The sequence below is a fragment of the Opisthocomus hoazin genome, chromosome 1 (genome assembly GCF_030867145.1).
Source record: "Opisthocomus hoazin isolate bOpiHoa1 chromosome 1, bOpiHoa1.hap1, whole genome shotgun sequence".
NCBI classification, from domain to species: Eukaryota; Metazoa; Chordata; class Aves; order Opisthocomiformes; family Opisthocomidae; genus Opisthocomus; species Opisthocomus hoazin.
In genome coordinates, this window is record NC_134414.1 from 23,653,293 (window position 1) to 23,677,648 (window position 24,356).

Genomic DNA, 24,356 nt, shown 5'->3' on the forward strand with positions numbered 1-24,356 from the left:
TTCCTTTCTATGAAGAACAGAAAAGGCTTAGTAACCTGTGCAGATCAGGTTAGTTTTTATACCGCTAGAGGCTGAAAGGAGTCCCTTGCATGGGACATTCACTCGTGTGTTTATATAAAGTGTTAAGAAAAGTTACAAAGGGAAAACTCATCATTGGTGGGTTCTCATGGTTGAGTAGTTTTTTCTGAAGTACCACTAACTAGTCTAATTTTGGTTTTATAAGAGTTTATACTGAGCAGTCTGACCAACATCAGTACGAGCATCACACCATCTTCCACAAAGACCTTTCAGGCAGATTTTTTTTTTCTTGAAAACAAACGAACTCCACCCCTCAAACAATGATTCTAGGTCAGAAGGCTTATTTAAAAAAAAAAAAAAAAAAAAGGCGATCCTGAAATTACTGAGCTTACAAAACTCAAATATTGTGTTTTCTTTCCAAAGTAAATGGGAATTCCTTGTAAGTTCTGTCTCCCTTTTTCTTGGAAAAAAGAAAAGAAACAGGCAAAGGCAGAAGGGGTGAATGACTCAGGCCTCAGCATCTACGGTTGCTAGTTGTCCAAATAAGATTTGTTTCTCTTCCAGAAAGAAAAATTCAATGGGAGCTTATAAGCTCACCACAGTATGAAGTCAACGTAAGAGAAGTCTAATTTAGTCACTGGAAATACACCAAGCGAAGTTTTCATAAATGCAGCAGCACTCGCTGTATTTCCTAAATGCAAAGTGTGTGCAGAGCTCTAACATAAAAGAAGATCATTGTCAATTCCAAGCATGACGAAGCAGTCCGCATGTAGACACCTATATATACCCATTGACCTTCCTTCTCTGTGCGCACACAGCTTCCTAAAGTGTAAGAGCAGAGCGTGGCCCACCAATATGTAATCAGAAAAAAGACAGTTAAGGGGCTGTTCCTTAAGAACGCTGCTTCCTCAAGACAGCACTTCATCTTGCAATTGCCTGCTTAGCAGATCAGATTCTCTTCCCTGGTCAGGTAACAAACCTACCCACTTCAATCTGAATTACAGGATTAGTCTGACTCGTCTCAGATCTAGCCAGTCCATGCTTCCTGCACTACAGCATTACTCCCATTCTTGTCTTCTGGACAGCCATTCCGAGTTTTAATTAGACTTTTCTATTACTCATCCAACATCAGAGGACTCCTCTGCATTCCACAACTAGTGACTTTTGACTTCAAGATGACTATTTTAGTTTACTCATACATATACAGAAATGGCAATCAATTATGTTGGTCTTACCTGTTTCTCACTGAGATGGTTGGTTAGTAATAAGCTGAGATCAGCTTTCCAATGAAACTATAATATGTTTTTTTGCACCTAAAATGTGAGAGAATCTCAATTATGTGTTTTTGCAGATTTGCACAACAAACAGCAAACACTTCAAACCAGAAAGCGCATTTATTGTACTGTGCCTATTTTAGAACAGTATTTTCCTCCCTCTGATTAAACGTAAAAAAATCCAAAATCTCCAACCAGGAAGTGTGAAAGCAAGAATTACCTATGCATTACCTTAGTGTAGTAACTCAGTTTGGAGCAGAGCATGAAGATACAAGTTAGCCTTAACTTACAAATATGCTGACTTGATTCTATGGAACAAATTTTCTTCTACTTGACTCCAACCAATACCTAAGGACTTTTTAGGCCTATTAAAAGAAAAAAAAAAAAAAAAAAAAGAAAGCCCCACCACAAACAAAACCACAGAATCATCACAAGTGCTACGGTTCAGGCTACCTGATTTAAGATTTTCCTCTTCAGGGCCACTTTCCACCCCCTGACTGTCGTTAGCTAGCAATCGATTTTGTGATTCACTGAGTGGTCGAGGAGGAAAGGACTGACTGGCTCCAGAGCTGAAAAGTAAGCAAAGTCCACAGGAATTCTGTAATAGCAATAGGTGCTTATATCTGACATGTCTAGAGTAGTGAAGTTAATTAAGAGCAAATCAAACAAAAAACCCCACACTGCCAACTAAAAATGACCCCCTGCCCCCAACTGTAATTCTCTTATAGGCTTGTTCCAGTCATCAGTCTAAACCCTTACCTGCCACAGGCCACTCACAGTTCTAATGGAAACACAGCATAGACTGACAGACAAGAAATGGCATACTGACAACAATGCTACTGCTACACAGTTAAAAAGAAAACCCAACCAGTACTGCCTGGTAGAACAACCTAATGCCATGTTATCCCATTAATAAATGCTAGGGCCTTCTGCTGACATCTTCCTAATGCAAGAGGATATCCTGCAGTTTGCACAAGGGTCCTGCTCTTGGGTAAATTCCATAGGTTATGTCACACTGGAATAAAATGTCTTGCCCCTGAACCCCCTTAATGCCCGATAACTCAGGTGAGTGCTGTTGACAACAACCTTCAGCTACAAATTCACCAAACTATACAGAAGACTTCTAAAAAGGCAAGTGTAAACACCCCTAGAAATTTCACATATTGCTGTGTCTTTGAACCTAGAACAGGCTTCCTGAAAACACACTGAAGATACATAACACGCAAATTTGGAGAGATAAAAAGCAATGAGCTAAAACCCCTCCAGTGCTACAAACCACCAACAGAATCATAGAATATTTTGGTTTGGAAGTGACCTTAAAGATCATCTGGTTCCAAGCCCCCTGCCATGAGCAGGGAGACCTTCCCCTAGACCAGGTTGCTCAGAGCTCCATCCAACCTGGCCTTGAACACTTCCGGGGAGGGGACATCCGCAGCTTCTCTGGGCGACCTGTGCCAGTGCCTCACCACCCTCACAGTAAAGAATTTCTTCCTTATATCTCATCTAAATCTGCCCTCTTTCAGTTTAAAGCCATTACCCCTTGTCCTATCACCACATGCCCTTGTAAAACAATCCCTCTTCAGCTTTCTTGTAGGCCCCTTCAGGTACTGGAAGGCTGCTATAAGGTCTCCCCAGAGCCTTCTCTTCTCCAGGCTGAGCAGCCCCAACTCTCTCAGCCTTTCCTCACAGGAGAGGTGCTCTAGCCTTCGGATCATTTTTGTGGCCCGCTCCAACAGCTCCATGTCTTTTCTGTGCTGAGGGCTGCAGAGCTGGACGCAGGGCTCCAGGTGGGGTCTCACCAGAGCAGAGGGAAAGAATCACCTCCCTTGACCTGCTGCCGCACTGCTTTTAATGCGGCCCAGGATACGGTTGGCCGCCTGGGCTGCGAGCAGACATTGCTGGGTCATGTTCTGCTTCTTGTCAAGCAGCACCCCCAAATCCTTCTCCTCAGGGCTGCTCTCAATCCATTCTCTGCCCAGCCTGTATTTGTGCTTGGGATTGCTCCGACCCCGGTGCAGGACGTTGCACTTGGCTTTACTGAACTTCATAAGGTTTGCATGGGCCCAACTCTCAAGCCTGTCAAGGTCCCTCTGGACGGCATCCCTTCCCTCCAGCATGCTGACCGCACCACACAGCTTGCTGTTGTCAGCAAACTTGCTGAGGGTGTACTCAAACCCACTGTCCATGTCACCAACAAAGATGCTAAACAGCACTGGTCCCAATACTGACCTCTGAGGAATACCACTTGTCACTGGTCTCCACTTGGACATCGAGCCATTGACCGCAACTCTTTGAGTGTTACCATCCAACCAATTCCTCACCCACCAAGTGGTCCACCTGTCAAATCAATGTCTCTCCAACTTAGAGACAAGGATGTTGTGCGGGACAGTGTCAAATGCTTTGCACGAGTTCAGGTAGATGACATCAGTTGTTCTTCCCTTATCCACCAATGCTGTAACCCCCCTCTACGCGGCCACCAAATCTGTCAATACCCACAGTGATCTACCTCTCTTGGAAACTGTGTCTCAGCATCTCTCATTTATCCATGCTGAAGGAGGTAAATTACAAACAATACATACACCTTGCCTTTCCCTCATTCCAAAATAATATCTTAAACTTCTTTTTTCCATGGACCATTATTCAGTCTTCCCTAGGACTTTCTGGGTTGTTGTTAAGAGCCAGTAAGCTCTCTTGCTATCTGTATTACTGTTTCCTTAGAGTTGTATCCTCTGTTGTAGGTCAAAACCAAGAAACAGCCTTTCTACATCAAGCAGCACCATTTTTTAGTCTTGACCCATCCTATCCTTCTCTTAAGACTTACAAACTCACTCTGAACATGACAAGAAGTATAAAAAATCAAAAGTAATTTTGAAACATTATTTTCTCCAGAATGAAGAGTACAAAATTGGTATCTTAAATGCTATAGTTACCTTTTGGCAGGTTCATTTTGGCTTGACACAGTAAGCTGCTCTGGATCCGTAACAACCAAACGAGTTGGAAAATTGCACCCGTCACCCAAGCTAAACCAGAAACAAAGATTCAAATCACTGTTTGTAGTTGACTTAAATGAACTAAACAAATACCCATGCAAAAGGCAAACACTACAGGCTCAAATCAGTTACTGAGTGCAAAGCTGAACTCCAGACTTGAGCAAGGCAGCTTTACCATCAAATTAAATCCTGGAGCTCAAATGATTCCCACCTTATCTCTCACTTAGTGTGGACTGCTGATCACAGCACTAGCCTATGTATTTCAGAAACATCATTGTGTTTCTGTAGACTGTAGCCCTACTCTTCCCCCAAACCACCGTGCACAGGCAGTGAGACTATCTCGTATTTACAACCCCAGAAGCAGTAGCGTAAATAATATTCTGGTGGCCATGCTTTCCTCTCCACCCATCATTCTGAGGTTAGCTAAGCATTCTTTTAAAGCAAGTTTAATCAGGATAAAATGTGGTGGCAAAACAGACTGGTCCATCTACAATATCGCTTCTGTCTTTTTTAATCACATGAAAAGTGATGGTAGTTCAGCAAGCAGCTGAGGCAACTTAAGATCTTGTTATTACCTCTGCTGTTTGCTACCAGACCTCAGCTTCACAAATGGGTTCACCACTATTTTAAACTGATACACAACCCCCTGAAAGCAGTGTTGAAACACAGCACCTACTTTGTTCTGCTCACTTTCTGGAGTGGTGGGAGTGGGTAGCAGGTCAGTCTTGCTTCATAAAGCTTCTCTGACCCTTGTCTGCAACTCCCTAACACTAACACTGGCTCAGCTGAAGTTTTAAAACCAGTATTTTGCATCATACCTTTTTTTTTTTTTTTTTTTTGCACTGCTGCTTATTTACATGCACTTTCTCCGCAGTTTTCAATACTGAAACTCATCTACAGCAAAAGGGAAGCTGTCAAGTTTTTTCAAGAGGGGGTGTTTTTAAACTGGTATTGTTTCAGTGCAGCTGAAGCATTTGGATCTCCTCTGTGTTGCTGATTTCTGCTCTACAATCAGACACTAATACTACCACCAAAAGGTGTACAATTCTTGAAATACACTTCTCAAAGCTTTCCAAATTTCTGTATTTACAAGGCCCTTGTCAGTGAGGCCCTTGTCTTAGAAAGAAAACCCTGTGCGGAGCTTGCTCAGTTTTCTTCTGCACGTTCTCCCTAAACCAATATTCATTGTGCAGGATTTACAAGTTGGCTTTTCAGTTGTGCTTTATTTTTTGTGAGAAAGGGAAGCAAGGTGGAAATCATGGAATCAACTTACTCCCCAATTCATTCCCATTCAGACTGAATACCTGGTAAAGATAGGGAGCAACCAATACTTCTTTTCATCTCCGAAAACCTCCCTCAGATTTTTGCTGCATCCAAGAGAAAATCCATTTTTATCAGGGCCATTTCGAAATGTGGGTGCACGGAATGTTTCTGTAAAAGAAAAATATGCAATATCTCTAAAGCAATAAGGAGTCGGGGAAGATGAATAAACACAATCAAACTTCTCTATTGTGAAAACAGTGTCAGGCAAGCTGAGACGGTCTTGATGTGTATTATGGAAAAAAAAACATCACCTCAAGTAATAAGAGAGCATTAAGAAGAAATCACAGGGTCAATGACAAAATAGAAATGAAGTTCATGCAAGCAGAACAGTCATCTTTCTCTCTTTACTTTTAACATGAGGTCTGAGACAGAGCTAAGTACCATCAGCATGTCAAAGATAACACATTGCTTATTCACTGATGGCTAGCCCTCTCTTTGGCCTATGAACCCTTCTTTGAGCAGACAACTTCCTCTTCTAGAGGCAATTTACCATAAGCACTACTGGACGTAAACCCATACAGGATATTTTTTTCCACTTCTGCCAAGGTCTGAATTTGAATTAAGAGCATCCCGTAACGTCAGAGAAAAATGAGATCGATTAAATTAGAAACACAGACACACCATGAACTATAGCAAACCACCACCATTTTTCTAGTCTGTCAGGTTACACCCTTGGCCAAGAACTAAGAGGACTCATTGCTCTCCCCATACCAACAGCTTGTCTTTTTACAAGCACTATCTAGAAAGTAAATAAAGTACTGACTGTGTTGCCAATTGTGATTGCTGACTTTTGGGCATGGAACATGCTAAAATTTTCTTCAAAGCTAAAAAAGAGACTGTGAATATTCCTTAGCTGTAGATCTGTCAAAAGAAAGAGGACTCAAACAACCCGCCTGTCAAGCAATAAAAAAAAAAAAAATTTTCCTTCATCAAAAAATTCTAGCAACCCTGAAAATTATTTCACTTTCCATCAACCCACTTATTGTTGAGGACATAAATTTAACTTCCGTTGAAAGGTGTAAGATCATGACTTACTCAGTTGTGGAAATACCTATGAGTCCCTGTCCCCCACTCCACAAGAAACACTTTCAGAAATACTTTAGCAAGAACCTCAGACAATTTAACTAATGCATGTAACTTGCTTATGCTGGTCAATGCCATTTAAAACATTTATGCACAGAAATTATGGGAATCTCTTTTACTATTTCGGAAACGTGCATCAGTGTTTCCATTTTTACTGCATTGCTTTTATGAGCCACTTCCTAATAGAGAGGTCCATTTTATTTCACAGGATTTAAGAATACTCCTTTGGATCTGGTTCAAAATGCAGTATGTTCATATACAGTAGAGCCTTCATCTTTGTTGGGGCCACCCAGCTACTCAGAGTATTACACTAATGGGTAACTGGCAAGTAGCAATTGCATTATATACTTAAAACTATATAAAAACACAATAAAAAAGCACAGCAGCTCAGGGATCTCAAAACTACAAACAAAACAAATTAACTTTCAACATGAATCTACATGCTTGGCTCCAGCAGAGGACCCTTACACATGCTTCATTTTCCCATACATTTCCTCTTCAATCTCTTTCACCAAATACGCTTCTTATTGCACAATATTTAAAAATTCTGTTTATATGTGATGCCATATCCTGTAGGCCTCACATTCTCATCAAATTGTTGGCTTTCTGGACAAGGAACAGTTCCATATTCTAATTAACTGACCTATGGTTGATCTGTTTTTGCCAACTAGCCAGCAGTGGTAGCTGAAGAGTGACAATATGCTGATGAAGAACATGGCTGCCACAAAGAAAAGGAATAGTACGTGGAATTTTGCATGGGTATTTGGCAATTCATTCTGGGGAGAAAGAGAGAAAGAGATTAATATGTTAACACTTTTTAGCAACTAATGCAGTATTACCGCTAAATATTTTCTGCCACACCCATTCTGCTATAGGCCTTTCACCTCACAAAAAGCACAAACCCAACTTTCCTTCCACGTCCTGTTCAACTGCTGTGTAACAGCATTTAAAGCTGATGGGTATCCCCTCCATGTCAGTTTAGGAGCATGAGTGCCTATGTTCATCTGTTTGATAGCACTGTGTATAATCAAGGCTTAGTTTTTTAAATGCACAACAGGGGGTAAGGAAAAAAAATTCCAATACTAAAAAACGTTAACTGTGCAGCTATACCCAAAGAGACAGGCAAAACACGTCCAAAATCACTTTATTTGAAGGCAAAACAATACAACAAAACCTTCCAAACCCTTTCCTGGCAAGGTAATAATACTGAACCTACTTCTGAACTGGCGTAAGGAATGTAAAAGGGAATGGCAGTCATACTGTGCTTCCAAGACTGAACAACTCCTAGACAAGACCTGGGACAGATCTCCAGTTTTTGATGATCTCTAGGATACAGGCAACAACCAGCATGTACCTAGCAAAATGAGTTTGCCATGTGTGACCAGGCAGAAGTGATTCACCAGAAAATCTACATGAAAAACAACAACTTCAGTATAACCAGCATATGAAAAATAACCTCCCATCCATATCGGATAATCGATTCCACCTCCAACCCCAACTATTTTTAGGGTTGCACCTTCAAGAGGTCAATGGGATTCAAAAGAATACTATTCCAGTTCTATATGCTCAAAATCTTAAGTAGTTGACCTTTAAAAGCACTATGAAAGCAGAGAGGTTATTTTTATTCAGCTGTTTAGTTAGCATTACTACCATTACTTTTTCCATTAGCTCATTCAGTATACCCACTTATCTAAAGCTGCCTTTTTTTTTTTTTTTTAGACTAAAACATTTCCATTAAGATGAAGTGCACATAGGTATATCTATATCCCTGTACATTGCCTATATTCATATGCAACAGATTACAAGTCTCCTTCCTTCCTTCCTTCTGTGACGGCATAAATAGCTACCATGAATGACTGGATTAGAAAAATTATAGTAGGAACAGTATTTAAATAATTACAGCAATATTGGATTTTACCTTTGGACAATTCTCTGCAGCTTTCCTGTGGCAAAGCTTTGCGCAAACAAAGACAATTTATTAAACACTAGTATTACGTTAAGACGAAGTGTTTGAAAACAGCACAGCCTTTGTTAAGAAAGTAATAGTTGGTGTGCACACGTGCTCTCGGACATGCTGAGTTCCAACGCCAACAGCAGCCTTAGCCCCCATTCTCCAAGAGAACGGAAGAGAGAGTACATAAAAGCACACTGCTAACTTCCAATGCATGAAATTTTCTACCAAAGCATAGACGTATTGCTATTCAGATTGTGGCTGGATCCCTTTCAAGTGGTTCCTCAGCCTGAACAGCATGACTACACCAGGTACATTTTCTGCTAGCTGTTTCCATCACAAGTAAGGTTTATGTGAATATTCTGTAGGATGAAACGATTCATCAAGGTCTGAAAAACTCAGAATACTCCAGAGGTATAAAGCAATGGTTAATAAACTACAAAATCCTTATGACTTCAGAACATACCTATCACTTTTAGATGTAGTTTCAGTCAAAACCATAGAAAAAAAAAATCACAATTCTTTGCACAAGTTTCTTTGTTAAAAAAAAAAGAACCCATAACACATCAGTACAGTTTTTCTTCTTCCCAATATCCTTCAATATTGAGATTTGTTTGTGGGATGTGTCTTTAGCGTAACATCTTTAATTGAACCAATACTTAAGAAAATAAAGCAAGAAACAGGAAAGCTTAGTTTAAATTAGCTTTTAAATTCCTAACTTTATACCTACAGAGTGATATTAGCCATCTTCGCTAAGATGCCAGCACTTGACAAGTCTGTTGTAGGTAAGATGTATGACTTTTAAGTTATATTAATCTGTGCAGAAAACCTAGGGAAAGCCCAAGCTTTTACCTTGGATTCGGGCAGGTATATACAGCATTTTCAAAAATGCTGGCTACCATCAGATCTTGCTAGAGTAAGCAGAGGACAGCAGAGTCTAGTGCTCTGAACTGCTGTCCAAGTTCAGTTTCCTTATTTACTGCCTTTTTTTTTAACTGCAGTTTTGCTTAGACAGTTTGTGCAACAGTCCCTCTCCACCCTGCTGTAGGGGTATGTTGTGTTTTGTGATCCCTTGAAATCAAGGCTAGCAAAATATATACTCCAATTGCTGCTTATTCCCAAGCTTCATGTTAAAGCTATGATGACTTTTCCTAATTCAGAGCACAATGCAGTGTTTCCCAGTTTCCTAATTAATTTTTTTAACTGCTATTTCTATGACTCTTTTGGAATTGCATGCTTAAACCAAATAGTTCTCTATCAAGAACTCGCAGGCCAGTTGATTCTCAAGCTCAAAGAGCAGTAACAGCTCAGTCTCTATGTTTTCTGTGGGCCAGAATATGTAAGTTTATTTCAGTTGTGTCCTCCTAAAACAGTAGCTCTATAACCTGGAGAAGGATTTTTTTGAATTATGCACAACTAATCTGCATGATCCACAGGGAGCATTTACCTCTTCTGACTACCCAGTTTCAGCCACTGGTTTTAAGTTCTTGAATGACAGTTGCAGAACTGAAGCATCTTTCAAGAAAGGCCAATTCCTTCCTGGAGGGAAGCATGCAGGCTTTGAGTGTGTATAACAGGCTTATTCAGAGCTGTGTTCTAGCAGCAGTCCACATGCCATGGCATGTGAGAAGAGAGTGAAACTTCAGACACTAGTTACTTGAAATCATTATGTGCAGTAGCAGCATAGAAGCAGAGACTTGCAGGTGAGAGAGCTGCAGAGCTTACAAAGGGAAGCAATTTTCACAATAAAATTTGGGCTACTTAGCACACATAATAGACTGAAGCCAGTTACTGTTCTAAGGAGTTCCCTACAAACTTCTGCAGGAGGACAGTCATTAGAGCATATATCAGGTCACAACCTTCCCTCCAGCAAAACCCGTAACAAAAAAAGTGCTGTCAGAGCTGGACTCGTTACTCATCTTTTAGTAGCTAGGTCTGGCTTAAATCTAGAAAAAACTCAGAAGATCTGGTATATGTCCTTATGTGTATATGCAAGAGGACTGAGTTGCAACTAAGGATCTGGAATCGCTCTTTTTGTTGTTGTTGTGGGTTTTTTTGTTTTGTTTTTGTTAATACAACCAAAGTTTTGCAGACGCCTACGCCATCTATCCGGAACACATATCACATCCCTGAATTAACTATACCCAGGATTGCCAAAATAATTTCGAGGACAATGAAAGACGCTGAAAACAGCTGGAAAACATACAGGTTTCACGGGGGAGGGAGTGCAGCAAGACCGAGAGTGGATACAAATACACAGAGGGAAGTACCACCATGCACTATGTAAACAAGGCATCAAGGACTGGGCGTTCAGCCAGTGCTGGTGTTTGCACCAAACACATTTGGTTAAACTGAGGTTTTATCTGCTCATCTTTGACAATGTCCTAGGTAGAAATTAAAGTTTCATGAGTACAGGAAAAGTAGTTATGAGCATAAAAAAAGGAGTCATTCCCGTTCCCTTGATCTACAAAACAGATTTTAAAAACTTCATCAGTGTGTAAACCTGTGGTAGACACTGACAGCCAGTGTGGTTATTCCACCGGTCTACGAACAGTATCAAGATCTTTCTTAAGCATTTATGCATAGAGCATGAAAGATGCTATGTAAAAGTCTTGCATGTGCAAGTGGGAAACACAAAGACTTTATTCAACAGAAGAGGCAGGCAGGTGTGCACTTCTCACAATGTTTGCAAGTATCTGCACGTGCACGTCATGTCTCTATGCAAGTATTATTGACAGTGCAAAACAATGGATTGCTAAAATTTGTGTAGTTAGCACATAAACCTTCACAACCTCATTACTGAAGATCTGAAGTGAACAAGGCTACACTGCCCAAGAAGCAGTTCATCTTTCATCCCAACACTGTATATATACACCAGTTTGTTGTAGACTTTCTCTGAAGAACATCTATGAGAAAGAAAAAAACAAACACTACCTTCTGAAGGTAGACTATAACACTTCTGAGAGTCAAGCTTCGGGGGGGGGGGAAACATCTAGAGAGCCCCAACAGAAAACATCAAAACAGTAATTTGTCTGATGCTGTAGCAGACAAAGCTGAGCATTAGCAACATACTGAAGGAGTCTAGAGACAGCACGCATGAGCAGTACTCCACTCTGATCTGGACACAGATGTGGAGAGAAGCTTCCAGGACTCTATTCTGCAGTCAATGGCACTTGGAAAATTTAGTATGTCTCTAGTATGTAAGCTTTTAGGCAAGCCTACATGATCACGGTGCTGCCATCACCTCTTTCTGGAAGTCTAATTAGCATATTATAAGATCAGAGGAATATTATCTTTGTGAAATGAGTGATTTAATATGAGTGAGTCAGAGACCTACTCTAATGATAAGATCATGACATCACCAGATTCTGTCTTGGAAATAACTGGAAATGAAAGCAAGAAGTGCAAGCACACAAAAGTGGACCATTCTTACAGGAAGCATTTTAAGCAATAAATCTTAAAAAAAAAACCCAAAAACCAAAAAACTCTCAAGTTTACTTCCTTTGCTCAAGGGTCCACTTCAGTATTGTGTCCGATGGGCTCTGGAAGAGGCTTGCTGCAAATGTTGGTATTAAATGTTGACTGTGGTCAGATGCCCTGTGGACTTTTGTTGCACTAACAATTATGAAGTGAGGTGACAAAGCAATTCGTCTTCTTTGCTCAAGCACTGACTGGTAAATATGTAAGAGCGCATCTACAATTCCATTAGAAATTGCATACAAAGCACTGGAAAGCAGCCAGGCAGATGTCTGGGAGTGGCACATTCACAAATTAAAAATGTAACTATTTACAGTCAAGCAAGACTGAACAGCAGAATCAGACCATTTAAATTCAAATATCTGTCAAGCCACAGATATGACCGATAAATATATTTACGGCTTTCACCTCACACAATACTGACAGCTCAATTCCCACACAGTTCCTTGCTCTCCAGTGAGAAGCCACCATACAGAACTGACAGACTAAGAGGCACGTAGTACTTTGGCAGGTCAGACCAATAGGCTTAGATCAACACAAACAAAACTACTTTTTGCACCATTTATCCCACCTCTCTAATGCCAACTGTCTAAAAGTACAGCTATTCTGAATACATGATCAAGCTTCTCTTACCCTGACGTGGCAACATCTTTTTGTTCCAATAAACATTATGTCTACAGCTACAGGTAATGACTGCTTTTCCCAGCTATTCTGACAGCGACTAGCGTCTAAGAAGTATGTACTGTTATTTACTTCTGAAGACGTGATGGAGAGCCTTTCCCTTACAGGGATTTTTCCCATGTTGGTTAATGGAAACTGATTAAAAGAATTCCGACACTAGCTCTTCTGTCTAGAGACAGGAAGGCACAGTACAAGGTCTTGGGGAAGAAAGGGAACACCACCAGAAGACACTGTTCAGCCTGGAATATGACTGGAACAGAACTGATAGGAGGAATATAACACTGATGCACAAGCATACTTGCCTTTCACATCAATGTTATTAAATCTAGTAAGACGCATGTATGTGTATCGATCACTTGATAACTGTTAATAGTTGTAAGGAAGATGTATATCATTAACATTTTATGTATCTTAGCATTCTACCCGTATCAGATCGCTAAAAGCCACTAGCATGAAGTTCAGACACGCCTATGTAAGGATTCCAAAACAGAGATCAGCCAGTTCCCAGGAAATTAATCTGCCTTATCTGGTAGCAGATTATCCATAAACAAGTCTAGGAAGATACAAAAATTGTTATTTATATTTCACATTTGTCAGTATTTTTATATACACCTGTGTGTATACACACACACACACACACACATATATATATGTAATTGTTTGATATAGCTAATTCTTTCTATATCTATCTATCTATATCCAATAGTCTCAAAAAAACCTGAACTGTGACGCTTGATTTTGATGGAGCAGAGAAATTGCACAGAGTCCCCACTGGAACTTCTTCCCTCAGTTACTCATCCTGGGCAGCAAAATACATTTAATTCATTAATATTCAGACAGTTCTCCTGCTTCAGTCGCTTCAATTGATGCTGTTAATGGTAATGAACTATGGAACAGAGTAAATGGTGAGTGACAACATGCTGATGCAGCCTTCAATAACACATGCAATATTAAACAAATGAACAAGAACAAAAAAAGCCTTAGAACTTACTGTCCAAAACTTTATGAAGTACTGCAAGACTGTAGCAGCAACAAACAGACAGTACAGTAAGGAATACATTAAAAACAGGAGGAAGAATTTGTAGTTAGAAAATCCCACACAATTATTCACCCTAGAAGGAGGGGAAAAAGAAAGAGGTTACTATGATGCACAAAAAATAAAATAAAACCCAATACATTCAGCTTTTGCAGAGCATAACATGTGTATGGTGTCAGTGGTATGTCCAAAACAGTCTGTCACTAGCGTTTCAGAAGCATTTTAAGCCACCATTTTGAATTAAACCTCTTTCCTCAGGCCAGATGATCTGAGCCCCTCACATAAATTCTGCCCCCCACAAAGTTCTACAGGACAGGACATGAGCTGGCAAAGCATATGATACATACAGTCTGTGTAGGAAGCGTCTCACACACTATGAATTAACTGCAGTTGTGGAAGACAACACGAGCCTCTCCATCAATTTCAGTGGATGTTTCTTTGGCTACAAAACCACTTTCAAGTCAACTACTGATCACAGTACTTTATACAGTGAGAGCAGATAATATTTTTGCTGACTATTAGTGAACACAAACTGCACAAGAGTAACTGTCTGAGCGAGTCTTACGTATCATCTAGAATGGTGAAGTGATTTTCACAGTGTAGTGGGTATCTCCTCTCCTGGTAACAATACCAAACTATGCAAAAGAAAGAAATGCCATTTCTCATAGGTCTCCTTAACACCAGGGTTTCTCTGTATAAGGAGAAACTGCATGATTTGGGCAACTCAGCCTACAACTCTACATTGCAACACACAACAGGAACAAGATTTGCTTTCACATATTAAAGCCTCAAGTAGTTATGCGAAAATCAAGTTTTACTTCAAAGTTGCATTTTTAAAGTAGCATCTAAATCATCATGTAGGATCTAATTCATCATTTCTATACTGTTTTTTTTTTTTAATAAACTTACCATGGACAGTGGTGGTCCATCTTTAGCACACATCTGAAAGATAATTTTCAATAAGTTAAAGCAAAAAATACATTTTCTTTCTAAGACACATACTTATAGCTTCTACAGGTTCTGGGGTTGTTTTTTTTTTTGTTTGTTTGTTATTTTGTTTCTTTTTCTTCTTTTTTTTTTTTTTTTGAAAAAGCATTTTGCCCCACTGTATCTTTTTCAAGTGCTTCTCAATTACGCCAATTCTCTGTATTGTAGCAGCCATCCTTTCACCCAAAATGAGATTCACAAGAGTTATGAAGAGAGTCTCTTAAATTAACATGGGGAGCATTACTGAGCAACACCATGTAGTAGTTCATTAAGCCACACTAGTTTTATGTGCACATTGAGAGAAAACAAATCCAAAGGACCCTTCAGAGTTGAGTGAATAAGGTACTTTAGCCTGGCATTCACTTCAACTAAGTCTACCTTCAGGCCATGTTCACTACCTTTTTTGTTTGCTGCTTGCTTGTTTGTTTTTTAAAGCTAACTGAGGAAAAGAGCAGCACAGTGGGTAATTTGAATAGTCCACGTGCCATCTTCACCCAGTTTTAGTATAAGGACAGATACTAGACATTTCAGACACACAGACATTCACTGTGTTTCCTAATAAAGTTGCAAATGTGTATAAGGTTCTTCAAGTTAACTAGATCTGCTCAAGCTCAGCCTACTGAAGTCTCACTCACAGTCTCAGTCTTCAGTGCCCTTACAGACTTCTCTGATGATTCAGAATGAGGCTAGGGAATAGCAATGATGTCTTTCAGATGGTTAAGGCATGTAATTCCACTGTCAATCTTTGAGATAAAGACTTTTAGCATTATTAGTAGCACACATCTGTTTCAAGGCTGCAGAAGCAAGGTACAACAAAAGAGTTCTATAATAAGCATTTGCTGGTGCTGGTATCTTAGTTGTATCTTTCTTTGCTTTCAATCACTGATTTTTTAACTTTTTTTTTTTTTTTTTTTTTTTTTTTTTAAATATAAGCACTGCTTTACAAAGCTACAAGCAGGTTTCCTAAAAAGTTTTGCCATTTTGGATAATGGGGCTGCAATAATAATATTGCACCAACTGGAGGAACTTTGCTCTTTCATGAAATCCAGGTACTGAGCAAGTGCTGACACACTGAAGACATGAACACACTGAAGACATGATCGCACGAGAGAGAAAACACATTATTTCAGATACAGTAACTTACATGTCACATGCAGAACAGTGGTGGCAGCGGTCAGGTTTGATTAGCTGGCATCGATCACAGTATCTGATTGCTGCATTCAAATGGCAAGGGTCAAGTCATTAGACGTCATTTGATTTTACAAAGGTTCTCCCCCTAAAGAACTTCCTGCCCTCCCCTGCCACACCTGTTCTCACAGAGCTTCAGGTGCCTACTCTCGTATGATACATACTTCTGAGTTTTCTTAAGAAACGTAACACATGGAAGTATTTAAAACACTTTCATATATTACTACTGTACAGAGTCCATTTCCCTTTACTCTTTGGCTCTCCAGACCTCCCACCCGTCATCCTCTGGCACTGATCCCCTATTGTTTGCTTGTTTTCACCTCTGGACAGGGTACTTGGGCATCTCATTGTGTAACTTCACTCTTTCAGCAAGCCAACTTCCTGCCTTAGCTTTCTCTGTCCTCTTCAGCGACCAGTAATCTAGCAGACTGTTGAGTAAATTAGCTCTTCCTCATCTTTCCTGGGTATTTTTAAACAAGCCTTCAGGCTCTTCTCAATGGAAATAAGACACCAGCATAGGCAGTTTGAAAGGAGGAAAGCCAACACCTACAGCAAAGCAGAACTGCTAAGAGCTGGCAAGAGCTTCCCAGACCACTCCAGGAACCTAAGACTGGGATTCCCTTAAATGAAGGCTTGCATTCCAAAGAGCCAGGTGTCCTTAGACTTTGTTTGGAAAGTCACAGTAAACTTTTGTAACAGTTCTGAATAGTTTATGTTGCTGGAAAACTCTATAGCATTGCTAGTTTCAAGAACAGAGAAACAGATATATATATATATATATATATATATATATAAAAAGCTAGAGTTTTTTTAAGAATATACATATGTATAAGTCAGCAGTTTCACAGATCATTCATATGTAAGTTAGAATAAAAATGCCTATACGTATTAAAGGCAAATACAGAAATAGTCCATAACTAGCTTTGTACTGAATTACAGATGGGAATGAAACGATATTTATTCATTCTTAAATTCTAGCCTTAAGTATCATGTCTCTCCTCCTGCTAAACTGGTACAGCTCAGAAAACAGAAGTTTAAAGGGGGACATAAATGATTATAAAATTGAGTAAAAAGTTCAATTTTCTCTATTTCTAGCTCTATTAGCTGTATCCTTTGCTGTGTTTATTTTTTACAGCCACCACTAGAGATAAATCCTGTCATTTTTCTGCTTGCTAGAAGATGATTTTTTTTCTTTTTTTTTTTAAGTTCCAAATACTGGCTACACATTGCGATCCCCAGACAAAGGACTCCAGTTCCTCTTGCGGGGAAAAAAACCCAACCCAAACAAATAACAAAACAAGGTCATGGCCTTTGCAATATGTGCTTAATAAATTGTTCATTCACTGACATCGAATGAATTTCACTGAATTAAACTAGCAGCTTCAGAAGCACAGATTTATCTTTGTATCTTACCTCTCGATGCTGTTGTTGTATAGATAGGCAAGTCTTTTGCAGCTCTTCTCAAAATCTCCTGCTGGCATTCTGGTCTCTCTTCTTTTTCATATTGTTCTTTATCAGCTTTTGACAAGCAAAACTAGGATGGAGGGAGAAAATGGAATGAAGGGAAGAGACTAATTATTATTTGCGTTCTAGTCAAGCTCCAAGGAAGAGACCCTACGTATCTTAATTCTATGTCTTTGGACAACCTCCACCCACCAACTCAAAAAAAGGCACATAAAGAAAAAAGAATGCTACAGGAATTACAGGAGATCGTCAAAACTCCAGGCATATTGTAATGAAAATAATCTTTATACCTGTTCCATTATCTATGGCATTCTCCCTTCAACACAAAGGAAGCCAGAGACTCAGGGGAGTTCTAACAAGGTGCAACCTTTCCTTTAACTCCTAATAAACATAAATTAAGTCATCTGTGAACAAGAGGAAGGTGCAACAGTCCTTTGTTGCTACAGGGTACTAAAGTTCTCCTACCCACTTCCTCTGACTCATAGATGGGTACAAGCTGGAGGGGCTTGGGGAAGAGGGAGACACTTCATGGCTTCAGCACTGAAGTTGAAACAGTTTAAGCGGAATTTTTACCTGGGAGTAGTCAGCACCAATTTCAAAATGCATGAGCTGTATTGAAAGCAACTTCAGCAAAGCCCGTACAGTTTCAGAGAGTTGCAATTCTAAGTAAAGCATGAGGGCCATTCATGTTGAAGCCTCACTGAAATGTAAAGCTTTACCTGAATAACCTGGAGAGCTTTTACTCACTCGTGAAATACTTAGTTTGGTATCCACTGAAATTATGAGTTTTACCATTAAGCCCCACAAAATCCAGTGTGCTCACAATTCCCAGCAGAGTTGGGTCTGAACTCACTATTTTCTTTGGTATTTTTCTGTTCTCAAGCACTTTTAAACTGAGCTTCCCTCACAGATTACAAGAGCCCTTTTTATGAGCACACATAGACAAAGTATTCACGGTAGAGAGTGGAAAACGCTGTGTGTGCAACTGGAACAAAAATTGGCTTAGTGTGGTTTAATATGACCATATTTTCCTACCAAGAACATGCATATGATTAGTTCACATGGATTTTCCTCTCATCCTATACTTTTTTGGATTACAGTCAGTTGGCAAGCAACATTGAAAACTCCACTTACAGAAAGGAGGAAGCAGTAAGACATTGCTGCAATTTCTCTTCTATTTCCTAACCCAGAATGCAAATAAGTTGCCTCCTATCTCTGAGAATCTAGTTAAGTCTCCTGTTACATATAGTATCATCTCAGTTATTGAGCCTACCCACCATTCAAGCGTGCAAAATGAAACATAATCCCCTTTTTCATAATCAGAAACTTGGATCAATCTATGTGAGGAGTGAAATTAAAGTTTAACATTTCAGTCACCACCAAGAGTTTGACCTAATTTTTAATATCCGTCTCTAAGCTAGATATTTACTCAAATATGAAACTTTTGATGTGAGCATCTCCAGTTTTAAGACACACACAAAGCATCATGCCAGCAAAAAGTGGTGCAATATGCTTTCCTCCCTATTGCCCTTGCCAGTCTGCTGGGTGACCAAATACCTGTCTCTATGACCTGCAATCGAGCAGAGGTGGCACTGAACATGAAATATGACTTCTAGGTGACATTTCTATGGCAAACCATTAATGCACAGAAAAGGAACTAAATCACAAGATTTACAACTTTTTTAATTTCTCCAAGTAACATGTATAATATTACTTAAAAATCCCGGATAGGATTTTGGTTTTCCAGAGCACTATATTTCTGTTCTAATTTCAGAAATTATATGGGGCATGAGACCACAGTCTCTTGGGACAGCAGCAGGATATGTTCAAAGGCATCAAAGGTTGTCTGTTACCACATAGCTAACAGAATTCCCAATGAGGTTCCAGCAGTTCTGACTGAAAACAGAAAGAGTCCCTTTGTTTCCTTCCTCTTTCTGGATCTTGTATAATGTTGATTGTTCTTTCTTATGACAAATGTACAGGGATTACACTAAGACAACAACAGCTGCAGAATCTTTTTTTAGTTCAATAGTAAGATCACAGGATGCTATTTGTTTTGCAAGAATGGATAATTTGAATAACTAAAAATATGTACCTTTACACTCTCATACAATGGGGAGATTCTGAAGCCAGGTTTTGTTTTTAAGTAAAACCAGTATAAATTGCTCACTGGTACATGAACAGAAGGGACTTGCCCAGAGGGAGAATACGTGGTGGTGCGTTTTTTGGTGTTGTTGTGGGTTTGTTTTTTTTTTTTCCTTTTTTCTTTTTAAAGCTAGCTGTAGAAGAAAATTGTATTAAATCTGATCTACCCCCACATTTGACATAGGAAATATTCATTACATGCCATATGCCCAAACCATCCCTTTCACTCACTGAGTAAGAAAAGCTTGCTACATCATTACTGTAACTACAGGATAAGTACTGTCAGAAGTTTTCTATTATTGAAGAATCCAAGCAGACAGTAAAACACTGAATTCATATAGCTTTACAAAACCTGGGACAGCAAGGTTCCAACCACATTTCAATTTACTAACCTGCTTAACTTAATCATTTTCCTGCAGAACTATCCCAGATAAAGCTGAAACAAACTGCCCTTTGAATTTTCAGGTTTAACAATTCAGTACTAATCTTTTTATTTAGCTAAACAGCAGAATAGTCTTTAGCTTTTTTCACTTTATATTCTGTAGCTTTCTATGATGCAGATCTCTAAAGCTGTAATTAAGCACTGCAGAGCAGTGTTTGCTTTTCCTTAGAAGCATGGTTTAAATCTTTAAAAAAATGTTTAAAGTTGACATCAGCACTGCAAGTCGGTCTTGCCAAAAGTATAGTAAAAATTCAACCCCATAGAGCAACCAAAACCTCAAACAGTTTAGCCAATTTAAAAGCTTTATAAAATCAAGGCAGGAAGGGAAATATTTTAAATTTGGTATCAGTATTTAATCCTTACATACGTACATCTTAGAGAAAATAGAAACCAAGGTAATCCATCTCAGGCTTATTGCAATTTCTATTGTTCTTTTTCAAAACAAAACTTTTTACAGTTACCATGCATTCTTTTGCCATTATGTAAAGCTCCTTTATGTATTTACTTCTCAATTGTCACTAAACCTTAACTCTTGACTTACTACTAAGTGATTCAGTCCTCCAGGTTATGAGTATACATTGCATTACCATTTTTTCTTACCCAAACAAAGGTCAAGACTGCCTAAATGGTTATATGTTGTCACTGTTATTTGGTTTATCGGTTTTAAAAATTCCAGGTTTCAAGCAAGCTATTTCATAACGAAGCATTGTACTTGACTGTCAAATTTGTGATGAATAAAATGCACATCTTGTATAAGGAAATGTCATTACACAAAGTATACAGTATTTTAAGAGTAATTTTATAATTTTGATTCATGATACACTGTCATGCTGTTCTATTTTAGATATTGAGAAGGGAAAGGTGAATCATGCAGCACTGCAAACAGATTTCATCACTGAAAACAGTTCAGCTATTTATAAAAAAGGCATTGACATTTTTCTAACATTATATTTACCTCATTAGAGGGGGATGCAGGAGATGTGAAAATTGTCTTCCAATAGGACCATACAAACATGACAAATGACAGATGAAAAACCACAAGGTAGACAACTGCAATAAAATACAAATAAGAGTTTGGTGAACATAGCTGAAAAGAAATCAAATCCCTGAGGGCTAAACTACTACACTATGAATCGCCTGATAAAATTAAGTTACATTAAACGCCTCTTCCCTGGGTAGACTTAGCACTCTAGGAGTGCTTGATGTGGGAAACCGACAATTAGTTCGATCTTGCTATAGCTTTAGTTTAATTTTGTTATATAACTTTGCATCTACATTAAGGTAAGAGTTAAACACTGTTATTCAGTTTAGTTCTGTTCTTTGTAATCTTGCTAACAAGGACTGTTGTGGCTCAAATGTAGCTAACAAGGACTGCTTGCGAGACAGACGAAGAGAAACAAGGACTGCTAACCAGAACTTAGTTGTCTGAAAGAAGCAACTCTCCAGCTGAAACTGTTTCTATGGTTTGGGACTCAGCCAACACAGACAACTCAGGAATTTTTGAGCCAAAGGTGAAAACACACAGTGAGGAAGACTATGAGCCTTCATTGAGAAGACCCCCACAGATGACCACCAGACGACACTGCGCAAGTGCTAAAGGGGGGTGGAGTATGATAATCAATTCCTAGAAATAATTACAATAGTCCAGCCTACTTAGATAAGCTTTGTAATAAATAGGTGCATGCTTCATGACGCGGTGTGCAAGTTAGGAGGAGCGATCCCCCTTGCACCTGGCGCGGCAACAAACATACCTGCTTTATAACGCTCTGTGAGTTGTGAAGTTTGATTCTCCACGTCATGCTCACCTAAAAAAAAATATTTTTTTAAAAACCACCAAATGCAATGGTTGCTATTCCTTAAGGAAACAGTATGTGTTTTTGCACAATTCCAAAACAGACTTTGAAAGGAAAAAACCCAACTAACAAAAAAAACCCCAAACAGAACTGAACACAGTTTCACCTGTGGCATGTAAGTGACTAACCTTTTTGGATAAAGATGCTGCTACAATTCCATTCCAGATTACAGTGAAGTATTTGACAACTGACCTACAGAATTCAATTTAATTTCTGCTTCTAATAGAAACAGCACAGTATTGTGCCACTGTAGAAGGCACTGGCCATCAATGACACTAAAATTCCAAACCAGCGATTTGGAGAGGACTGCACTCTGAGATGAGAGCTAGCTCTGAGTTAAAAATTGTCCAAATATCTTCTTTCAAATCACCACAGGAATACAATCTGGAAGAGTCCTGCTATTATACTCACAATGGCAACAAAATGTAGGTGGCTTCAGTAGGGAGCTCAATCAAATTATGAGTGGGTCTGTGTGATATGGTTGCCTTGAAGACCAGAGACCCAGACCTTATGACCCAGGAAGCTTCTTCCAATCTCATTTCCTCAAACAGTTTCTTTTACAACTTGTCAAGAGGAAACAGATCCGTTGTGCCAGAACAGCAAGCCTTAGAAAATAAATCATACTAAATATTTATGTTATCTTCACTTGTATTATCTTCAGTTGCAGGAAGAAGGAAACTTGACCTACTTTCCTGTGCACATAAAGAGAGTCCTTTAAGAATCCTAATCACATCCTTCATGGATGGCAGAACAAGCTTGAAACTTTGGGAACTTCCAACAGCTCAGAAAATGTTTGTGCACAGTCACAGAAGATATGGTCTTAATTTACCATCTTTCAGGATGTTCATTGCTTGTTGCAGTAAAAAACCCAAACAAACTGCATTTGAGCTTTCTTTGGAGAATTATGCTTTTTACTTTTGCCCCTGACTCTTCCAATCTTACAGGCAGATCTGGCAAATTTTCAGCTGTGGAGCTGCCTGAAAATGCAAGAAGCAAAACCTTTTTCTAAAGCTATCTTCAAATTGTCATCCCAACAAGAACCTGTGTGACCCTGTACTAGGCACTGCATAACTAGAAATTGTCTTTTATTAAAAACACACTATACACATTCAAATATAATGTGGTTAAGCAATTAAAGCATGAGAAAACGGTTTGGAAAAGAGGAGAAATGGACACAAAACTGGAGTGGAATCAGCTGCACAGATCAGAACTTCGGGGGAGAAGAGCATGAGACAAGTTGAATAGAAGGAAAGAGGAAATGAGATATAGGGGAGGGCAGGGCACAGCAAACTCACACAGTAAACAGTTCCATTCTGTCCATAGAAATCACCCCCAGAATTCAAATTCTTCTGAAGGATCACTTTTAGTGTACACACATTACTTTAAACAGCAGAACCGCAAAGTCTTGTCACAGGCTGTAAATGCCCCAACAACATGCAGAATAACAGGCATCAAGGCTGGCTGCAGCAAGGGTACAGATCTGTGCCAGTGCTACCAGTATCTACCAGAAAGGGGCAGCTGCTAAAGTGGTCTTGCACTCCTGCAATAACCGAGATCTTGCAATCTGTCACCATCACTAAAAGTGAAGGGCCTGTCCACAGCTGCCAAACTGGGGCAACTCAAGGAAGAGCAAGGCTTTCATCGCTGTTCCAGTGATGCGCATCACTCAGTCTAGAGGAGAAACAGCCTGCAACTGGCAGTCCATGCTGGCCTGGCACTGAATAAATTCTTCCTTCTTTTCTCACTCCTGTGCTGCCCTTCCTACTGCGATTACAGGTATCTGTCCTGTCAGTGCTCCCCAAGAAACGAGAGGGAGGAAAGATATCCTTTTTGATGGCTTTACTTTGGCAGTCCATCTATGCCCCGTTTTGGGTAGTAGCATCTCCTCTGCAGACTACTCCCTGAAGCATCTTGCAGCAGTTTCCAGTACAAATACAAACCAGCTTCATTCCTATTCAGTTATTTTCTTGTAATTACAAGCTAGATGGAAAAGATGTCAAAAACCTCAAACCCAAATATCTGCCAGTTTAGCTAGACTCAGAATCATGAGGAAGTCCTGGCTAAGCTGAGGGAATCCAGGATTCTCGGTGCCATGTTGTAACCAAGTGAAGTCACTTCTCTTTAAAGGCGCTGATGTATATTAGACCATAATTTATGCCCTCAAGAGGACAATGTCTTAAGAAATGCTCTTAGCATCTTCCTAAAATATGCTAACCCTCCTAAAATTTGCCCTTAACATCCTTTTCCGAGTCATTCTTAACATTACTTCCAAGACAGACTCAGATTACAGAGAGGTAACAATATATAACAGAAGTATACTACATTGTTAAGAGAGATTTGGGGTTGACTTTATTCCCCTATCCTAATGGATATAAATCTAGACAAGAACATGAAATTACAAAGAAACAATTAGCCTTAATGGGGTGAAGAAATAGCTACTAATT

At 39.4% G+C, this 24,356-nt stretch overlaps 1 protein-coding gene across 5 annotated transcripts in view; it reads right to left on the reverse strand.

Moving 5' to 3' along the window:
• Nucleotides 1-24,356, reverse strand: part of ZDHHC20 (zDHHC palmitoyltransferase 20) — a 51,225-nt gene that overhangs the window by 6,492 nt on the left and 20,377 nt on the right. For 2 of the 5 annotated variants that reach the window (XM_075419126.1, XM_075419088.1), the window contains exons 3-13: nucleotides 21,811-21,864; nucleotides 21,015-21,109; nucleotides 17,422-17,542; nucleotides 15,965-16,034; nucleotides 14,743-14,775; nucleotides 13,789-13,909; nucleotides 8,607-8,642; nucleotides 7,332-7,464; nucleotides 5,587-5,713; nucleotides 4,223-4,312; nucleotides 1,394-1,861 (exon numbers count right to left, since the gene is read on the reverse strand). In XM_075419126.1, coding sequence (XP_075275241.1) covers nucleotides 1,579-1,861; nucleotides 4,223-4,312; nucleotides 5,587-5,713; nucleotides 7,332-7,464; nucleotides 8,607-8,642; nucleotides 13,789-13,909; nucleotides 14,743-14,775; nucleotides 15,965-16,034; nucleotides 17,422-17,542; nucleotides 21,015-21,074 — 1,074 coding nt within the window. In that variant the 5' untranslated portion in view covers nucleotides 21,075-21,109; nucleotides 21,811-21,864 and the 3' untranslated portion in view covers nucleotides 1,394-1,578. Of the gene's footprint in view, nucleotides 1-1,253; nucleotides 1,332-1,393; nucleotides 1,862-4,222; nucleotides 4,313-5,586; nucleotides 5,714-7,331; nucleotides 7,465-8,606; nucleotides 8,643-13,788; nucleotides 13,910-14,742; nucleotides 14,776-15,964; nucleotides 16,035-17,421; nucleotides 17,543-21,014; nucleotides 21,110-21,810; nucleotides 21,865-24,356 lie in introns of those variants that run through there. The other 3 variants (XM_075419106.1, XM_075419116.1, XM_075419098.1) reach the window with 3 other exon arrangements.